Source organism: Alligator sinensis, unplaced genomic scaffold (assembly GCF_000455745.1).
Source record: "Alligator sinensis unplaced genomic scaffold, ASM45574v1 scaffold567_1, whole genome shotgun sequence".
In the NCBI taxonomy this organism is placed as follows: Eukaryota; Metazoa; Chordata; order Crocodylia; family Alligatoridae; genus Alligator; species Alligator sinensis.
The window spans coordinates 893,393-910,201 of record NW_005842049.1 but is presented as its reverse complement, the minus strand read 5'-3'; the positions used below and the strand labels follow the sequence as shown (position 1 = coordinate 910,201).

At 39.3% G+C, this 16,809-nt stretch overlaps 1 protein-coding gene across 1 annotated transcript in view; it reads right to left on the bottom strand.

Annotated features, from left to right (window-relative positions):
• The window catches only part of SEMA3E (semaphorin 3E), a 330,917-nt gene that overhangs the window by 60,120 nt on the left and 253,988 nt on the right, over window positions 1-16,809 (bottom strand). The window contains exon 9 of the mRNA XM_025203239.1: window positions 2,726-2,819. Within this exon, the coding sequence (XP_025059024.1) occupies window positions 2,726-2,819 (94 nt within the window). The remainder of the gene's footprint in view (window positions 1-2,725; window positions 2,820-16,809) is intronic.

Here is a 16,809-nt window from a genome sequence, read left to right as displayed (position 1 = left end):
CTACTGCATGTTAGCTAGCTTGTTTAGGGGGAAAACAAAAGCATTACTAAAAAGTGTTCCTACACTGACAAACTCTTATTCTGTTTTTTCATAAGATATGTTCATGTTGCTATCTCTGATCCAAGGGCTGATCTTCAATTATAATGCTTAGATGGATAATTGTGCTTTTTCTCCAGTTACACTGGTAATGCATATGGTTAATTAATAGCTACAATATTTGTTCCTATGCCTCTCACTCTCCATTAATAAGATCCATCCAAATTACTAATCTTCATCCAAAAAGCCAAAGAGCTACAAGTATCCTGCAAATTTATTCTGCTCATATGTTAATTGTTGCATCTTCTCTGGTTGCTACACTGCAGGTTTCATTGGGGATAAAATTCCAGTAGTGCATGCTGTATAAACATGAGAACACCTTAATTAGAAAACAAGGAGTATACCTTTAAGAATTTAAGAAGTAATTTTTAAATGACACTAAAGATAGGTTGTTTGAGCAACCTATGATCCCTTGCATCAGTTTCTCAGAAAAAAATGTAAGAATGTAGACTAACTGCCTATTCTTTGTACTGGATGACTGAGTTTCCTGGAAAAATTAATCTTATTCTGAACAGAGAATTTTAAGTGAACCTAACATTTCAGGACACTTCCATACTGTTTTATATAAAAAACCTGTGAGATCACTTGTTTGCCCATGTTCAAAATGTTACAGGCTGTTTGGAGCCAGATCCTGTAAACCCTTAACTCATGGAACCTCCATTGATTTTAATAGGGTTTCTGCAGGTAAACTGCTTTTAGGATGTGGCCTCCCAAAAGGCTCTTTCTGGGAAAAGTTTAAGAAACCCTAAGGCATTCCATGATCCAGGCATCAAATTCCTTAATGCCTAGCCCTGAAGCACAAGTACCTAATCTCCCATTTGAAGTGCTCACTGCGGACACAATCTGGCTTCCATTTAAAAAAATAACAAAATTCACATTGACCTCACACTGGGAGCATGATCAGCTCTAATTTATTTACTTAGTTGTGCCTGAAAAAAAGACTGAGTAAAGACCTCAGAACTAGGTTACCAGGTCCCAGGCCCGCAATAAACTTTGTGCAGATGGCCCCTGTACCCATGCAGAGCTCACTCTGCATCATAAGGGCCTTAGTTATAAAATAGTACAAATACAGAGTAGGGGAAATATCGATAAACATCTGCACGTGATAGGTTATATAAAAACAGTCAAAATTGTGTTATTTCTGGCTTTTCCATTTCTATTTAATGCACTGAATATGAAAGCATTTCCGCCGTGATGCGTGATACAGGCGATGTGTCATGCTACATTTTGATGAATTTCAGTCACTTCAAGGATTTTATATTATTTGGAGAATATTTTCCCCCTCCAGTTATTCTATTGATTAGAAAACATGTGAAAGAGTATATCTAAATATAGGTCACCCACTGCAAATTCTTTCTAGCTTCTAAGAATAAGCTACCTCATTTTAGTTTAAGTTGACACAGTGTACTCATATCTTAAGGCCAAGCTTTGGGTTTTGGCATCTAAGGTAAATATAAAAAAACAAGTACAAAAATCCACAAAATTTATGGCCTTGAAAAATGAACCAAGAATGCCAAGAAAATAAGAACAAACAAAATCAGTCAAATATTACCCTTCCAAGCCCTGATTGGTTCTTCTACTCTGCCTATTCAAGCCTGCTCTTGCATGCAATATTTACTCTTTGGTCCTTAGTTTCTTTCTTGTTCTTTCTATTCTGTTTCACTAATAATGCCTTTAAAGTGAAATTATGCATCCTGCAGACAAAACTTTTTTTTCTAGAGCCAGTACTATTATCAACCCCTCCCCTTAGTTTCTTAGTGTGAATATATTCCAACAACTATGTTCTAAACCCTTGGTGAAAATACAGTTCTGTTATTGTGTTGGCTGTTTCCTTGAACACATCATAAAATAAATATACATTGAATTGCATTTTTAAACATGTCCCAACCCTGCAATCATTTTCTAACTGGAAGATGCCAGCAGAGTTTTGTGTCAGCACAATAACTGCTAATATGGATGGCACTGTAGAATTAGGGGCAAATTCTACTACAGTCATATAATGATAATATATACAATATACAGGAAATATACAATATTTTGAATTGGTTACTAGAAATTATGGAAAAAACCCTACATTTTGTTTTTAAGCCAAGTCTGCATTGCATAACCATTTATAAAACCAGTGGGTGTCTATACACAGGCTCAGGGGCTGCTCTGACGTGCTGTAATTACAGCATGTTGGAGCAGACTCAATTAACCGAGTCTGCTGGACCATGGCCTCATAATAGCAATTAGGCCTCATAATAGCATTACTTTTTTATTGTCAAAATTAGGTCTTTGAAGCCACTACTGTCATATCCGGAAACATGATTGGTTGGTATAAAATGATCTGGACCAAATACAGTTCTGCTTTGAAGAAGAACAAATATTGTCGTTACCCCAAATATTAAGTGACACTTGTCTTTGTAGAATGGCACACAAATTACAACATCTGCTCACTTGCCTGAGACTCAGTTGCTCAAGTTAACACCATCTGGAATGTAATATTAATGTGGACAGCACCATTAGAAGTCAGTTTGACATGTTGAAGGTTGACAAGGAATACTGACAACACCTTGGAGAGCTGAAGAAAGAAACTCAGAAAGACAGTTTGACAGCCCCTTGAAGGTTGTGACATAAAGATCATTACCAATTAAGGTGGAGGTGAAGGAGGTATTGGGGTCAAAAGGACACCTGCCTCGTCCTCTCTCAAATTTGTGCGATTCCAGTTGAAACAGATGATCCTTTAAAAAAATATGCAGAAAACAGTATAATTAATACACACCAAAAGGTATCACTTTAAATTTATTTCAGATTGACGGTTTTTTGAAGTGTAAAGTTACAATTGCTCATTTGTCTTTGGATTTTTACAAGCCACCTTTGCATGAAGGCAACACTGAAACAATCATGGATGTATGTACAAACTGCTTTATTTTTATGGAGTAAGAGGAAATGATCTTCTTTACCAATTAAATAAATGTTCAATAGCTACCTAACCTAAGAATGCATTTGTCCTGTCTGTGTGTCTTCCTGTAGATTGCTTAATATATTTATATTACAATGCTTTTTGTCTGTAGCTTTGGGACCTTTTTGTGAATTCTCTATTCTAGTACATTTTAAGTAAGAATCTTTGATTAAAATATTCAGAGCAGATGTGACTCATACTGCTGACATACTCCAATGCAATAAAAGGCATTACAACTTGGAACTTTGTTTCTGTTTATTTAAATGTTTATTTAAATACTCACTACAGATAAAGTAAAAACAGAAAAAGTGTTAAGTGCAGTTATGACAATTGACTCCCCCAAAGATAACCAAGAATGTGTATTATACACATATATGAATATAGTATACTTCAGCAATACCACAAGTTCACAAGTTTATGCAAAAGGGGTAGGAAATATCCTTAATAAATTATTCATTTGCTGTACTGAACCTACCTTAGTTTTAGGTCAGTGGCATGTATGTCAAAAGTTTTGGAGGCATATAATTATGCAAGAGAGATAACTAATGAACTACAGATTAACAAAAAGGACAGAAAGGAGAGCAAGAAGAGGATAGGGAGTTAAGGCATGGGAGAAGAGGAAATGAAAATAAGAGACGAAATAGGAAAGGAGGTGGAGAAGGAGAGTGACAACTTCATTACTACTCACTAAGGATTAATCAAAATGTTCTAAATAAATGAACGTTAAATGTCTTGGAAATGCTATTCTATAGTTTCCAGGTCAACCAGTTTGCTGTTCTACTTTCCCCAAAACATGACCTGTCTTTCTACCTAAGCATCATAAGCTATGATTATTCCATAATGCTGCTGGTTATTTTTCAGACCATGTGGAAACTTTCATTCCTTCCCATAGCTGTTAAACACCACATAGCAGTTTTCATAGAAACAAAAAATCAGGATGTTTTGGGTCAACAGTAGAAAAGAACAACAAAAAGGACAAAATGAGGGGGTGACGGGTAGAAATACTGCTGAAAACCACAGCAATACACTAGAGGGTCATTATGGTCCAAAAATATGATGTAAAGGAAATTCTTCTTAAGATAAACTGCCTCCTGCTGCTATTTCTGTCCTAATCAGCTATTAAACACATTATTAATGAAAAATATCCTCTCCCCAGGGTTTCATGACTAAAGCATTTGTTAGTAGTTCACAAAGACAAAATATGAGAACAATTTTCAAACAGAAGGTGCAAAAGTATTTAGAGAAATACCTTTGGAATTCAAAGATCTGACAGGTGCTCCCAATAATTTTGCTGCCTATTCATTCTCTCTCACATTAAAGTAACAATGAGATACTTAACAAAAAAAATGGCAGCAAATTTAAAACCAATTAAATAAACTTCTTTGAATAAGGTGAACCGAAAAGAGGGTGGAAACAACATTAAAGCAAACTAATGTGAATCCTTTCAAGCAGTTACTCAACGCTATTTTTTTGCCCTATTTACTAGTGGTGTGCAAAATGGGCCATATTCGATTAGGATTCGGCCCAATTTAGGGGACAGTGATTTGATTAACTGATTTGGATCACTGTCCTGATTCAATTCAGCTGAATTCTGAATCTGAAGATTCAATTCTGATTTGGAGAATCAGCGAGTCAGCCATAGACAGCTTTAAATGTTTTTTCTACATACTTCGAGGTACCAGGTGCAGCTTGTGAATGCTGAAATGGTGGGGTGGATGGAGTATCCCACAGGAATGCAGGGGGGGCCCCTCGCATGCTTGGCAATTGGCTGCAGGTTGACCCCAGGTCGCCCCCAGACCCAGGAGGCACCAGTTGCTGAGCCAGGGGACGGGGTCCCCTGTGTGTTCCACGGCTGACCTGGAAGTGAACCAGAAGTGCTTCTGGTCCACTTCTGGGTTTGCCTCTGAGTCCGCTGGGCCCACCCCCAAGCTCCATCCACCATCCATGCTCCATCCACCCCACCGTCTCAGCATTCACAAGCCACCTGGTACCTTGAGGTTTGTAGAAAAAACATAAAGCTGTGTCTATGTCTGAATCATAGAATCTCTCTGAATCTCTATGAACTGATTTGGAGGCTTCTGATTCGATTCAGAGAGTTTAATGGGTCTCCTGATTCAATTTGGATTTGGAGATTCAGCCGCCGAATCTCCTCTGAATCAAATCAGAGACCGAAGCTTCACCCATTATCGGATATTTGATATGGAAATATCCTACAGAATTTTACTAATAGAGCATTACAGAAATGAAATAGGGTCCAACAAAAATCACTCTTAAAACCTATAAAAATAATAAAAAATAACCATATAACATTTCTGAAAGTAACAACAGAAATTAATAGAAAATTCTCTCTTTGCTACTTAATTTAATTGTTTGGTATAGATATTCTATTCAAGATTGACAGTTACCATGGGAAAAAGGGGGGGAGGGTAGTGACCCTTTTAGTAGGTTAAAAATCAAACCACAAAGTGAACTCACATGTCCTAGATGAACATCTTTCCACCTGAGGGGAAAACCAGGAGTAATGGCCACAAACTCCTGGAAGATTGATTCAGGCTCAACATTAGGGAAAACTTCTTCACAGTCAGGGTATCTAGACTGTGGAATAAGCTCCCTCCAGAGGTGGTCCAGTCACCTACCATGGAAATCTTCAAGAGGAGACTGGACGGTCACCTTGCTGGGGTCACCTGACCCCCAGTTATCTTTCCTGCTTGGTACAGGGGGCTGGACCCAATGATCTTCCGAAGCCCCTTTTGGCCTTACAATCTATGAAACTATGACTATAAAATACAAAACACTATATACTGAAACCATTAAGTTCCCTATAGCACTTTCTAAAGTCAGAAAACTTTGATTAATCCCTGGTGAACGAGAATGAAGATGTCACTCCCCTTTTCTACCCCTCTGTTCTATTTCCTTTAAATGATACCCACACATATCTCCTTGCAGGAATAACCCCATTATAAGTACATAGTGTACATTGGTCCCTAATGTTCAAAGTGATGTAGGGTCTTAAGGGAAAAGAGTTTCAATATATTTGATGAAAACAATTTACAACACAAGACAGTCAAAACATAGAGTATTTTTTACTACTTTGATATTATGATAACATTTTCTTTTAATTTGTCAGCCAAGATAAGAAGCCAACCAATTAACCCATAATGATACTATCAGGTTAACATAAATCACCTCTATTATGGTTCATACGATGTACAGTGCAGAGATTTAACCATAGCAAGAATGTTAAGTAGCATTTATTTTCTTTCACTATCTCTATTTTAACAGATGAAATTTCTGAATAAACAGTATGGTTTAAATTTATACGGCCTTACCAGTAGTCAAGGTGGAAAAAAATTGCATTTTAGTACAGCTTAGATAAATTTCTAAGTGGGCCAGGCCAGTTTTGATAGAAAGCAGGAGGTCTCTCTCATAAATGCTAGCAGATGCCCAGGCTAGTTGGGAATAAGGTCTGCAAAATGTAAGTCATGACTCCTCCTAACAGGGATTTTCCATTTTACCCTTTTAAAACAGCACAAGAAACACTACATAGTGGCTGTACCTTGTTCCCAAAAAGAGACTGACTTACTGAAGATCAGATAGTGATCTGGCTATACATTCATTCAATTAATGGTGTAATAAAACAAAGACTAATCCACAAAGTTATTAGGTAAAATATGTGTAATAATCCTTGTACAAAATATTTGTAATAACTTTGTGGCTGGTTCCTATCAAAGTTTTAATATAACATGTGGCCAGTTCTCCCAGATTTTGGAGCATACAAGGGGCCTTCAAGACTCTCATGCGATCCAGAGGCTGGGCAGACTGGTCAGCTGATGGGGCATCATAGCCTGGGGAGTGCATGGAGGCCTTAGCTCCTATGCCTTTCCCCTGCTGGCAGCACCCATCAGCTGATCAGAGCTCCCAGCCCAGGGACTTCATGGTGAGGTCCCCTGGCTGGGAAAACTGATCAGCAGACTGATCAGGGGAGCCAAGGGATCTCCTGCACTTCTCTGCCTTGGAGCCTGGGTCAGTTGATCAGGGTCCCTAGCCAGCATAGTGCAGGCACCAAGCAGGGGGAGACTGGGATGATGATCCTGGGGGTCCTTGGCACTGGCAGTATGAGAGAATGGGATCCATTTCTCTATCCCACAATCGTGTCTCCTGCCATGCACATGCAGCATGACAGGAAGTGCAATGGTTGGGTTCAGAACCCATCATGCCTTTAATTTAACATAGGCCAGTGCCCTTAGATTCCATATGATGACAGGTTAAATTAAATAAGCATTATACATGGATAATCAGCTGCAAGGACTAATACTATAATTCTATATTTTCTTACTGTTTGTGACATTGGAATCCTTTGAGAAATGTCAGAAGAAAACCGACACATTACATCATATAACAGAGCAATTCAACGTTGTCATTTATTTTATATAAACTTTCCAGTGGTAAGGATAAAAGGCATGTAAAACACAGATGGGGGTAGTAGAATTACTAATATCTAGGAGTAGATTGAAAAAGCAGAGCTCTGGGTTTGATTTATGATACCTCTGACTAAAGAAACTTAATACACATTCAGCTATTATTAAAATAATCATCTGTTTCATTGAAATGTGTATATGCATGGTTTCTAAGAGCAGCAGCCATTTTTCCATTAACTTAATGGCAACTGATAATCTTAGGCAATGAAAAATAATGAAGATTATAAATAATAATGCAAGAAATCAGAACTATTAAGATTTAAGATCTGCATTTGACTTGGAGTGTAGAGCGTTTCTTTCTCGCTTGCAAGCATTGCTTGGCTTTGATTCAACAAAATATTTAAATGTGATTCAGCCCATTCCCATTCACACTCAGAACTTCAGCAAATTTTAAGTTTTTAAAATGCATTTAAATGCTTTGATTGATGCAGGGCCATGGACAATTAAGGAGCCACTGATAGGTGTCTCTGTGAAAAGTTTAGGGGAAGAAAAGGATTAGATTTCCCTTGCTTCTATCAGATTTAAGCCTTTTAAACAAGTTTTCAAAATTGCTGTAACTTTGAAGGAGAGTTGGAACCACTTCAGAACTTTTAGTTAAATACGTATTTATAAATGGGTAGCAAAAATAGTCTAGATCAAGTGAAAGTGCTTCTAAATAGCACTGGATTTATCAGGGGAAGTATGCTTTAACAATATTTGGAACTGAAGTTAACGTATTGCTGGCCAGTATTTCATCCTGAAAAGTATTAAATCTTGAAGGCCACAATGACTGTAGATAGAATAATAGAAATGTGGTTCTTAGCACTTGCTGTGCCACTGCATGGTGGCAGTGGTGAAGCAAGTAACTTCACATGCTAAATTTCTTTTCCCCTGAACACTGCCTTTAAAAGAAACAGAAAAGTGAAATAAAAGAGCGTTCAGGTTGCAAAATGAAACACTGAGAATTCACAACGTGCCTACTTGATGCTCTAGCATCCTTTCTCCCTGCCCTGTTATAAGAGAGCATTAACATACAGCTATTAATTTCATGACCTCATGGTAGAATTTCCATGGGGTCCTTGCATGCTTCATTTTAAACAGGCACTGGGAATTGTACAGTAAAAGATAGAATTAATTCATAGAAGAGGAAGAATTTGGTATCTTTTATTAGACCAACCCAAATGGTTGGAGAATAGTTATTAAGCAAGCTTTCGGGTTCAAAAGTAGAAGAGAAAGAATAATTTATGGAATTTCTGTTTGTATACATTTATAAATTTCATCAGAACAATATGCTAATATGTTTTAAATAATATCTTGTGCAATTTTCATGGAGAGGAATGCAACATTCATAATGTGTTGTTGGTAGACAATGGTTAGTACATTTTGATACCTTATATATATAGGAAGTCTGTTTGTTGGTATGTATATACATAGTTAGATTGATGCAAAGTAATTATTGCACCTTTAAGAGGCCAGCAATTTACATGACCTATAGAACTCACTAACTTCTTTTGACAATATATTATTTATGCTGCATGAAATACATTTATTGTAGAGGCCTGTACATGGTGGAAAAATGGATGGGTTTTTTTATGATGTGAAAAGTTAAATGTAGAATGGATCCAGAGAAAACTCGTGGCTGAACAGACAACTGGAGTGTGTTTGATGGAATCCATCCCCCTTGCTTTTTATTTTATCTGCAGACTACAGCACAGTTGTTAGTACAAATTACCTGAGCCCACATGCCACACACATTCTAAACCCTGCTCAAATATTCATTTTTAATTTATACTACCAAAAAGATTTTTCTCTGGCTTTTTTTTCTTGTAGGTTTGCTCACCCCTCATACTTAAGTATATACAAAGAAAGAGAGATGTTAAGTACAGTATGCAGAGGCAGCTTTCAGGGTGGTGAACCTTGACTCCCACAGGGTTGGGGTTTTTTTTTTTTTATTTGAAAAATCACAGAACGTGTCTGTAAATCAGTGCAGAACGTAGGCAGTGTTTGAATACAAATATAAGGCTCTGAAATGAACTCTCAACTCTAAGACCTTTCCTTAATCTGAACATTCCTCCTCATCAAGAAGGCACGTGGGGAAATAAATATATTGTACTAATACGCTTACTGTAAGGCAAAATATGTTTATTCTTTTCATAGCAAAGCTGAAAAAAAAACATATAGAGCATTAGACCTGAAGAGACAGTTCAAATCACCCACCTCTCTGCACTCTGCAGAACAACTTTAGGACATTGACAAAGCAGTTTTACATATATACAGATAATAACCTTCATAATTTTTTATGGTAGAAAATGAAGTAGATGCCTGTTTGTATACAGAAATATATGAAAATGGCTAAACCCATAGAGCAAATTAGAATATTAAAATAAGTGTTCAGATATCATTAATACTTCGAATTAAAAAAGCAAAAAGAACTCATGCAATCAAGACATAGAACTAAAAATCAACAAAGAGAGTGAGCTGATGCTCAAAAAGTAACCAGGCACACAGAGAGTTCGCTCAGAGGACATTTAGGCCCTGATCCTGACAGCACTTATATATGTTGTCTCTGGACAACAGGACCATTTGCATGAGCAAAAGGAAAAACTTTTTGTTTTTTTTTAAATAATGCAGGCACTTTTACCAGCATAAGTGACTGGAAACTGGTCTATACGTGTAACAGAACACAAGTTTGGCGCACACAGACTGATTTAAACATGGCAGAGCCCAGTACAAGATTCGCTACCTCACCCCCCACCCCACAACCTGCAAAGGGTGAATGTGTTCTGTTTGCTACTAAACTATGCTGCTTACAAGAAACCATGCAACTTAGACTGATTCTTCCTTGGGCTTTTTGAATGTCTGGACTCAACCTTAGATACCGTGATGATGGGCAATCTAATAGATATCAAGGTAAATGACAGGAGTGTTGGTTGTAGCCGTATTGGTCTAAGAACATAGGCAGACAAGGTTCATTGGGCAAATCTGATATCTTGTATTAGACCAACTAAAATAGTTGGAAAAATTCTCCTTTGCAAGCTTTTGGGTACAAACACCCTTCTTCAGGCTTGAGAGCTTAGGCCCCAAGAAGGGTGTTTGTACCCAAAAGCTTGCAAAGGAGAATTTTTCCCACTATTTTAGTTGGTCTAACATAAGATATTAGATTTACCCAAAGAACTTGTCTGCCAAGGTAAATGATATGCTTCCATAGAAGAATCTCTCTCATTTCAAATTAGATTATTTTATAAGAATACAGAAATATAAGTACAGAATGTACCTGGCTCCCATATCAATAGAATAGCAAGATCTGAAATTCTAAAACTATTTTTATCACTATGCAATTGAATATTATATTCAGAATTTAAGGCAAAAAACTTTATTCTACAGGAATGCTCTCTGCAGACCTCCAGTCAGCAGCAACGAACCTTTGGAGATGATGGGGTCACAGACTGTACAGTTCTTCAAGTCCCTTTCTACAGTAAATTTGTAGAAAACAATACAAGGAAATCATTTTTAAGGCAGTTTTGTCTCTGTAGCACACCAGATAACTTTTCCTTTGCTACTAACTTCATTGCGTTGTCAAATGCTTTCTATCTCAGGCCATAGCCTCCTCGATTTCTATTTCTTTCCAAAAACCACGTTGTAGAGGACTAATGGTTAATAGTCACTTAAGGTGAGTTTGACACCTGTGCATAAGTCTGTATACAAGTGAAGTAGTATATGGAACTTGTCTTTCTAATCTACGTTCCTTTATTTCATCATTACTCAGTAAGAGCATTGAAGTATAACACATGGCTTTCTATGGAAAATTCCCAATTCTGTTATCACTGAAGTGGGAGTTTTACCATGGACTTCAATGAGATGGCCCATGTTGAGCACACTTGCAAACTCTATCATGGGTGTTCTCCAAGCTTCATTTTCTCAAAGCAGAGGTAGATACAGAATGAAAAGTGTACTCCTCCTTAAACTAGCTGAAATTATCTCTTCTTCCCTTATCTGGCATGATAGAGCTCATTTGTGCATAGTATTTCTTTCTGGGATCTGTTTTCAATCCTCTTTACTATTCAGTGACATTCTAAAAAGATCAATAGTTCTCTGGAATGAGAGTACATAAAATATTATAGATGTTAAATCCTCCCTGTGAACTCAGACATAATTTTTAGGCCTATACATTTTATTATTTATTTAAGTGATGAAGTCCTATCAGGCTCCAATGTAAAAATGTGTTTAAAATCTAGGTCTCTGTCAAACTGCTGGCTGGGTTTGCTAGAGGACTGGAAATTTGTAGCTCCTGTCAAAATATTTGACAGGAGGAAAAAATGTATATGCCTCTGACTTAATGCATGTGGGATACTATGGGAATACTAACAACTGCACACAGAGAGCACAGGCATTTCATCTGAAGATTTCAAAGCACTTTCTCAAACAGAGGTGATGACCAGAGTTTCAAGTGTGCATGCATCTGTCTGTATTATGTAATTTGAGAGTGTAGAGAGTCCCTGACTATGGTACATGACATGAAGGGTTAATGGGCAGGGAGATAGCTATCATTTCAGCCAGTCCTTGGAACAAAACCAGAGACCTCTATAGCTAAAAAACCTAAATCTGTACAGTTTGACCTGCATAACCAGGGTATTAGCAGTGGCTTGAATTTACCCATATTCTCTATGGATTAAATAGAGTAGTAACCAGTGAGCTATAAAAAAAAGAGTTGCACTTTGACAAAATGCACTCCTACACAGAGTAGGTCCCAGCTATATGAGCCTTCTTCACTTTCTCTAGAAACTTGGAACCAACATGGAGTGTGTAAGGTGCAAAGCAGTGCAAATCTCAGAAAACCTCTAGTCTGCTGCCATTTTAGCTAATAGCAGAGACAAAATACTAAATCTCCAAAGATACAACTTGAGCTAACAAGTCAAATTGTGCTATTGAAGGGAGATACAGAAAATACTAGGGCTGTGCAAAGCTTCAGTCACTTATTTGATTTGGCAGAGATTCGGCCCATTCAATGGCTGAATCTCCAAATCTGAATGGAATCAGGAAACCTTTAAACTCTCCAAATCAAATCAGAACCCTCCAAATCAATTCAGAGAGATTTGGAAAGATTGATGATTTGGACATAGACATAGATTTAAATGTTTTTTCTACATACCTCAAGGTACCAGGCGGCTCACAAATGCTGAGATGGTGGGGCAGATGGAGCATCCTACAGGGGCAAGGGACGGGGAGGGGATCCGCAGTGCACTCAGCAGCAGGCCCAGAAGTGGACCAGAAACACTTCTAGTCTACTTCCGGGTCCACCAAGGAGCATGCTGCCCCCCTGGCTCAGTGACTGGGGCCTCCTGGGTCTGGGGGCGCACCTAGGGTTCCCCCATGGCTGATCAGGGGGGAGGGAGTGGGGGGGGGGGTCCCCACATGCTTGGCAGTGAACCCAGAAGTGGACTGGAAGTATTTTTGGTCCACTTCCAGGTTCACCACTGAGCACATGGAGGGTCCCCCTGTGCTCCTGTGGGATGCTCCATCTGCACCAGCATAGCAGCATTCATGAGCTGCACCTGGTACCTCGAGGTATGTAGAAAAAACATTTAAATCTGTGTCTATGACCGAATCACTGATTCTCCGAATCAACATCAAATCTTCAGATTCAGATTCAGCCAAATTGAATTGGGACAGTGATTCGAATCAACTAATCAAATTACTGTCCCCAATTTGACCTGAATCCAAATCCTAATTGAAGACAGCCCATTGCACACACCCTTAGAAGATACATAATATCTAGTGAGTCAATTATACAAGGAAGGGAAGATTTGGGGAGAGGGGAGCAGGATGGGGGTAGGGAGGGTTGGGACAGGGTGCAATTGCTATCCATGGAACTGGGTCCAGCTACCTGAAGGCTCATTTTGTAACAGCAGTAGTAACAGCAGCACATAGGGGCACTCAGAATTGGAAAAGTCAAGAGAAAGTATTGGAGAATACATCTATCACCATGTAGATCCTCCAGTTATTTGATTTTGGCACTGCAAGAGGATTGCTGCAACTACGTCACTTGTTAAGCTGGTGTTTCTTCCTTGGTGAGGGTCAGCTACCAAACAGAAACAATCAACCATAAAAAAAATACAGAAAAAAATAAATGCAAGTAAAGTAAGAGAGTTGGGTTGGGTGGGGAGGAGGTGCTTATCACAGGAGTTCAATAACCAGACCATGCTTACCAAAAAAATGACTGAAAGTGTAAGTTTAAGTCTGAAATCCACAGGGGCACAAAGCCAACATGAGATCCTCTTGCACCACTTATGTTCCACGAAACCCTACTTTTATAGTTTAAATGAAACTTAAAGTATGCATGTGTGCTGTGGTAGTTCTCTGCACAGGTGTGCACAGATGTGCATGTCAAACTAAGTGACTGAAATACAATTTCAGTGTGATGTGGTCAATTCCTCTTTCTATTGATGTTTCTAAGGTGAAGGTTGTGGATAACATGAACAATTTCTATCCAAAACAACACAGTTTAAACAACACGGTTTAAACTTAGGCAAAAAAGATGTGGAAGAGGAAGATCATCCTTTCATTCTTGGGCTGTACTGGAAGCTTATTTTGTAGATATGGAGAAAGGCAATGGACCACAGGAGGAAGGAAAGGTGAAATATTATTTTTCCAAGAATAAAAAGATTAAAATAATTCTAGTCAGTCATTACTTCTGTGGGTGAATGGGAATGAGCAACATGAGGACACGTTAAAACTGAAGAAAGGTAATTTTGTTTTAATTGCAACCCCCCCCCCACCCCACCACACACCCCTTAAACCCCCTAAAATTTGTCATGCTTCAGTGCCTATATTTTTTTTCTAATGAAGGGTGATATTCTGCTACCATTAACAACACCATGCAATATCTTTACTCAATAAACAGATCTAGAGATCAAGAGTCCTCATTCAGAGAAGGACTCATTGTAGGTAAAGGTGGCAGACTCCAATCATGAATATAATGAACACCATAGAACAATTTACTTAAGCCTTGGCAAATTGCAGCATAGGTAGAAAAGGACCATTCTATTTTTGATAATGTCATTTCCCCTTTATTCTGATTTCTCCTCTTTTGCTCATTTGCTTTTATTCATACAAAAACAAACCAAACATGATGGAAAATTCATTTCATATGGCTGATTATTCCATAATCCTCACCTAACCAACCAGGCTGACCTTATATTTAACGCATGACCATATTTAAGCAGTGTACAATGATGATTAATCCCAGTCACCATGGTTTCATGGGCTGCTAGTCTCGTCAAAAAAATCTGTTTTCTTTATGGACAGGAATACAAGTATGGTGAAAAAAGTAACAAGCTAATATACTGTACTTAAATTTCTCCACAGATTTGACACAAAGATTGATAATAACAAGATGGACTAGTCACTGTTGCGCAGTGATCTGAATTGCCTATTAGGTAGCAATCCAATAAATTATGTTTTAATACAATCAAATACAAACTGAAACAAGAATGTAGGTTGTATCTAAACAGGGAAAAAGAAAGAAGTTACACATAAAGTGGTTTAAGTGATCAGAAACTAGTTTAAACCAGTAACAGAGAAGAAGTTCAGTGCACATAAACCACTTTCAAAATGTATTAAACTGGTTTAAGATAAACCTGGTTCAATGTAGTATCAGACTAAAATAACATAGGCTATACTGATTTAAGGAACTTCTGTCACAGACTCCTTCCTGGTTTAAGTTAACTGTCAGTCCCCCAGCATCCCAAGATGCTTTGCAGCACTGCCCTGGGCTGTGCTGTCTGCTCCAGCAGATCATGGTTGACCTCACCCCTCTGCTCCCTAGCTAGAGCCCTATCACTGCTCTGGCTGGCTAAGAAGCAGGAGGGGCTGAGAAACCCTGCTCAGTCAGGTTGGCCTGGTAGGAGAGCAGCAGCCCCTGCCAGGTTTATCCCCACTTGGGGGCTGGGGGCATGGCTAGATACCGGCTAGCACACTGAGGTGGAAGGTGAGGGGGAGAGGGCTTTAAACACCCTTCCCTCCCCTCTCCCACCAGCACAGGACCCCAGTTGGGGTCTACCTGGCAGGGGCGCAGTAGCCCCTGTCAGGCTTCCTGCCCCCACCCCCTGCCTCCCTGCTCAAGCTGCAAGTGTGGGGGTCTGGCCAGGCACTGGCAGCCTGAGGCAAAGGGAAGGAGAAAGGGCTACTGCACTTCTGCCAGGCAGACCGCAGCTGGGATCCATGCTGGCTGGAGAGGGAAGGGAGGAGGATTTAAATCCCTCTTCCTCCCACTCCCTTTGCCACATTGCGCTGGCCAGGGGCTGGGCACACCCCCTTACGCTTGCCACTTGAGTGGCTAGTGGTGAAAAGCCTGGCAGGGTTTTTCTACATCCCTCTAGGTAGCAGGCAGCTCATAAATGCTGTGATGCTGGGGAGGATGGAACGTCCCACAGATGCATGGGGGGCTCCCCAGAGTGCTTGGCAGCAGACCTGGAAGTGAACCAGAAGCATTTCCAGTCCACTTTTGGGTCTGCTGGAAAGTGCGTTGGGACCACCCTCCCCCATCACCCCTGGTTCCTTCTGGGTCTGGGGGACACCTGGGGTCCCCCCCATGGCCAATCGCTGAGCCAGGGAACTGCAGGGCCCCCCCACACACACTCCTGTGGGATCCTCCATCTGCACCAGCATTGCAGCATTCACGAGCTGTGCCTGGTACCTCGAGGTATGTAGAAAAAATATTTAAACCTGTGTCTATGGCCAAATCACTGATTCGCTGAATCAGCATTGAATCTTCAGATTTGGATTTGGCTAAATTGAATCGGGGACAGTGATCTAAATCAAAGAATTGAATCACTGTCTCCGATTCAGGCCGAATCCCAATCCAAACCGAATAAGGCCCATTTTGCACACCCCTCGTAGGTTCCTCTATCAGAGCTCATAATGCAATGCTATAAAAAAATGGACTAATGTGATGTAATCCTTAGATATACAAAAAGGGGAACATTAAATAGAAAGAAGACAGCTTCTTCAATCTGTACACAACACTGGAAGAACTTATACAACAATATTGTACCAATTCCAGTGTCCATGGCTCACAAAATATATGGAAATATGGGAAAGTGTTAAATGTGTTAAAATGAGGCCACCAAAATGATCCAGAGGCTAGAAAGCAAGTCTTAAGTTGTGAGTCTATTTATACAGCACTTTATACAGCTTATCAAAGAGAAGACTGAGAGGGACTTGATTACTCTGTATAGGTACTTATACACGGAAAAGATAACTGATAGCAAGAGGCAGGGGGTTGTGGGGATGTGGAGGAGCAGGGAGGGGTCA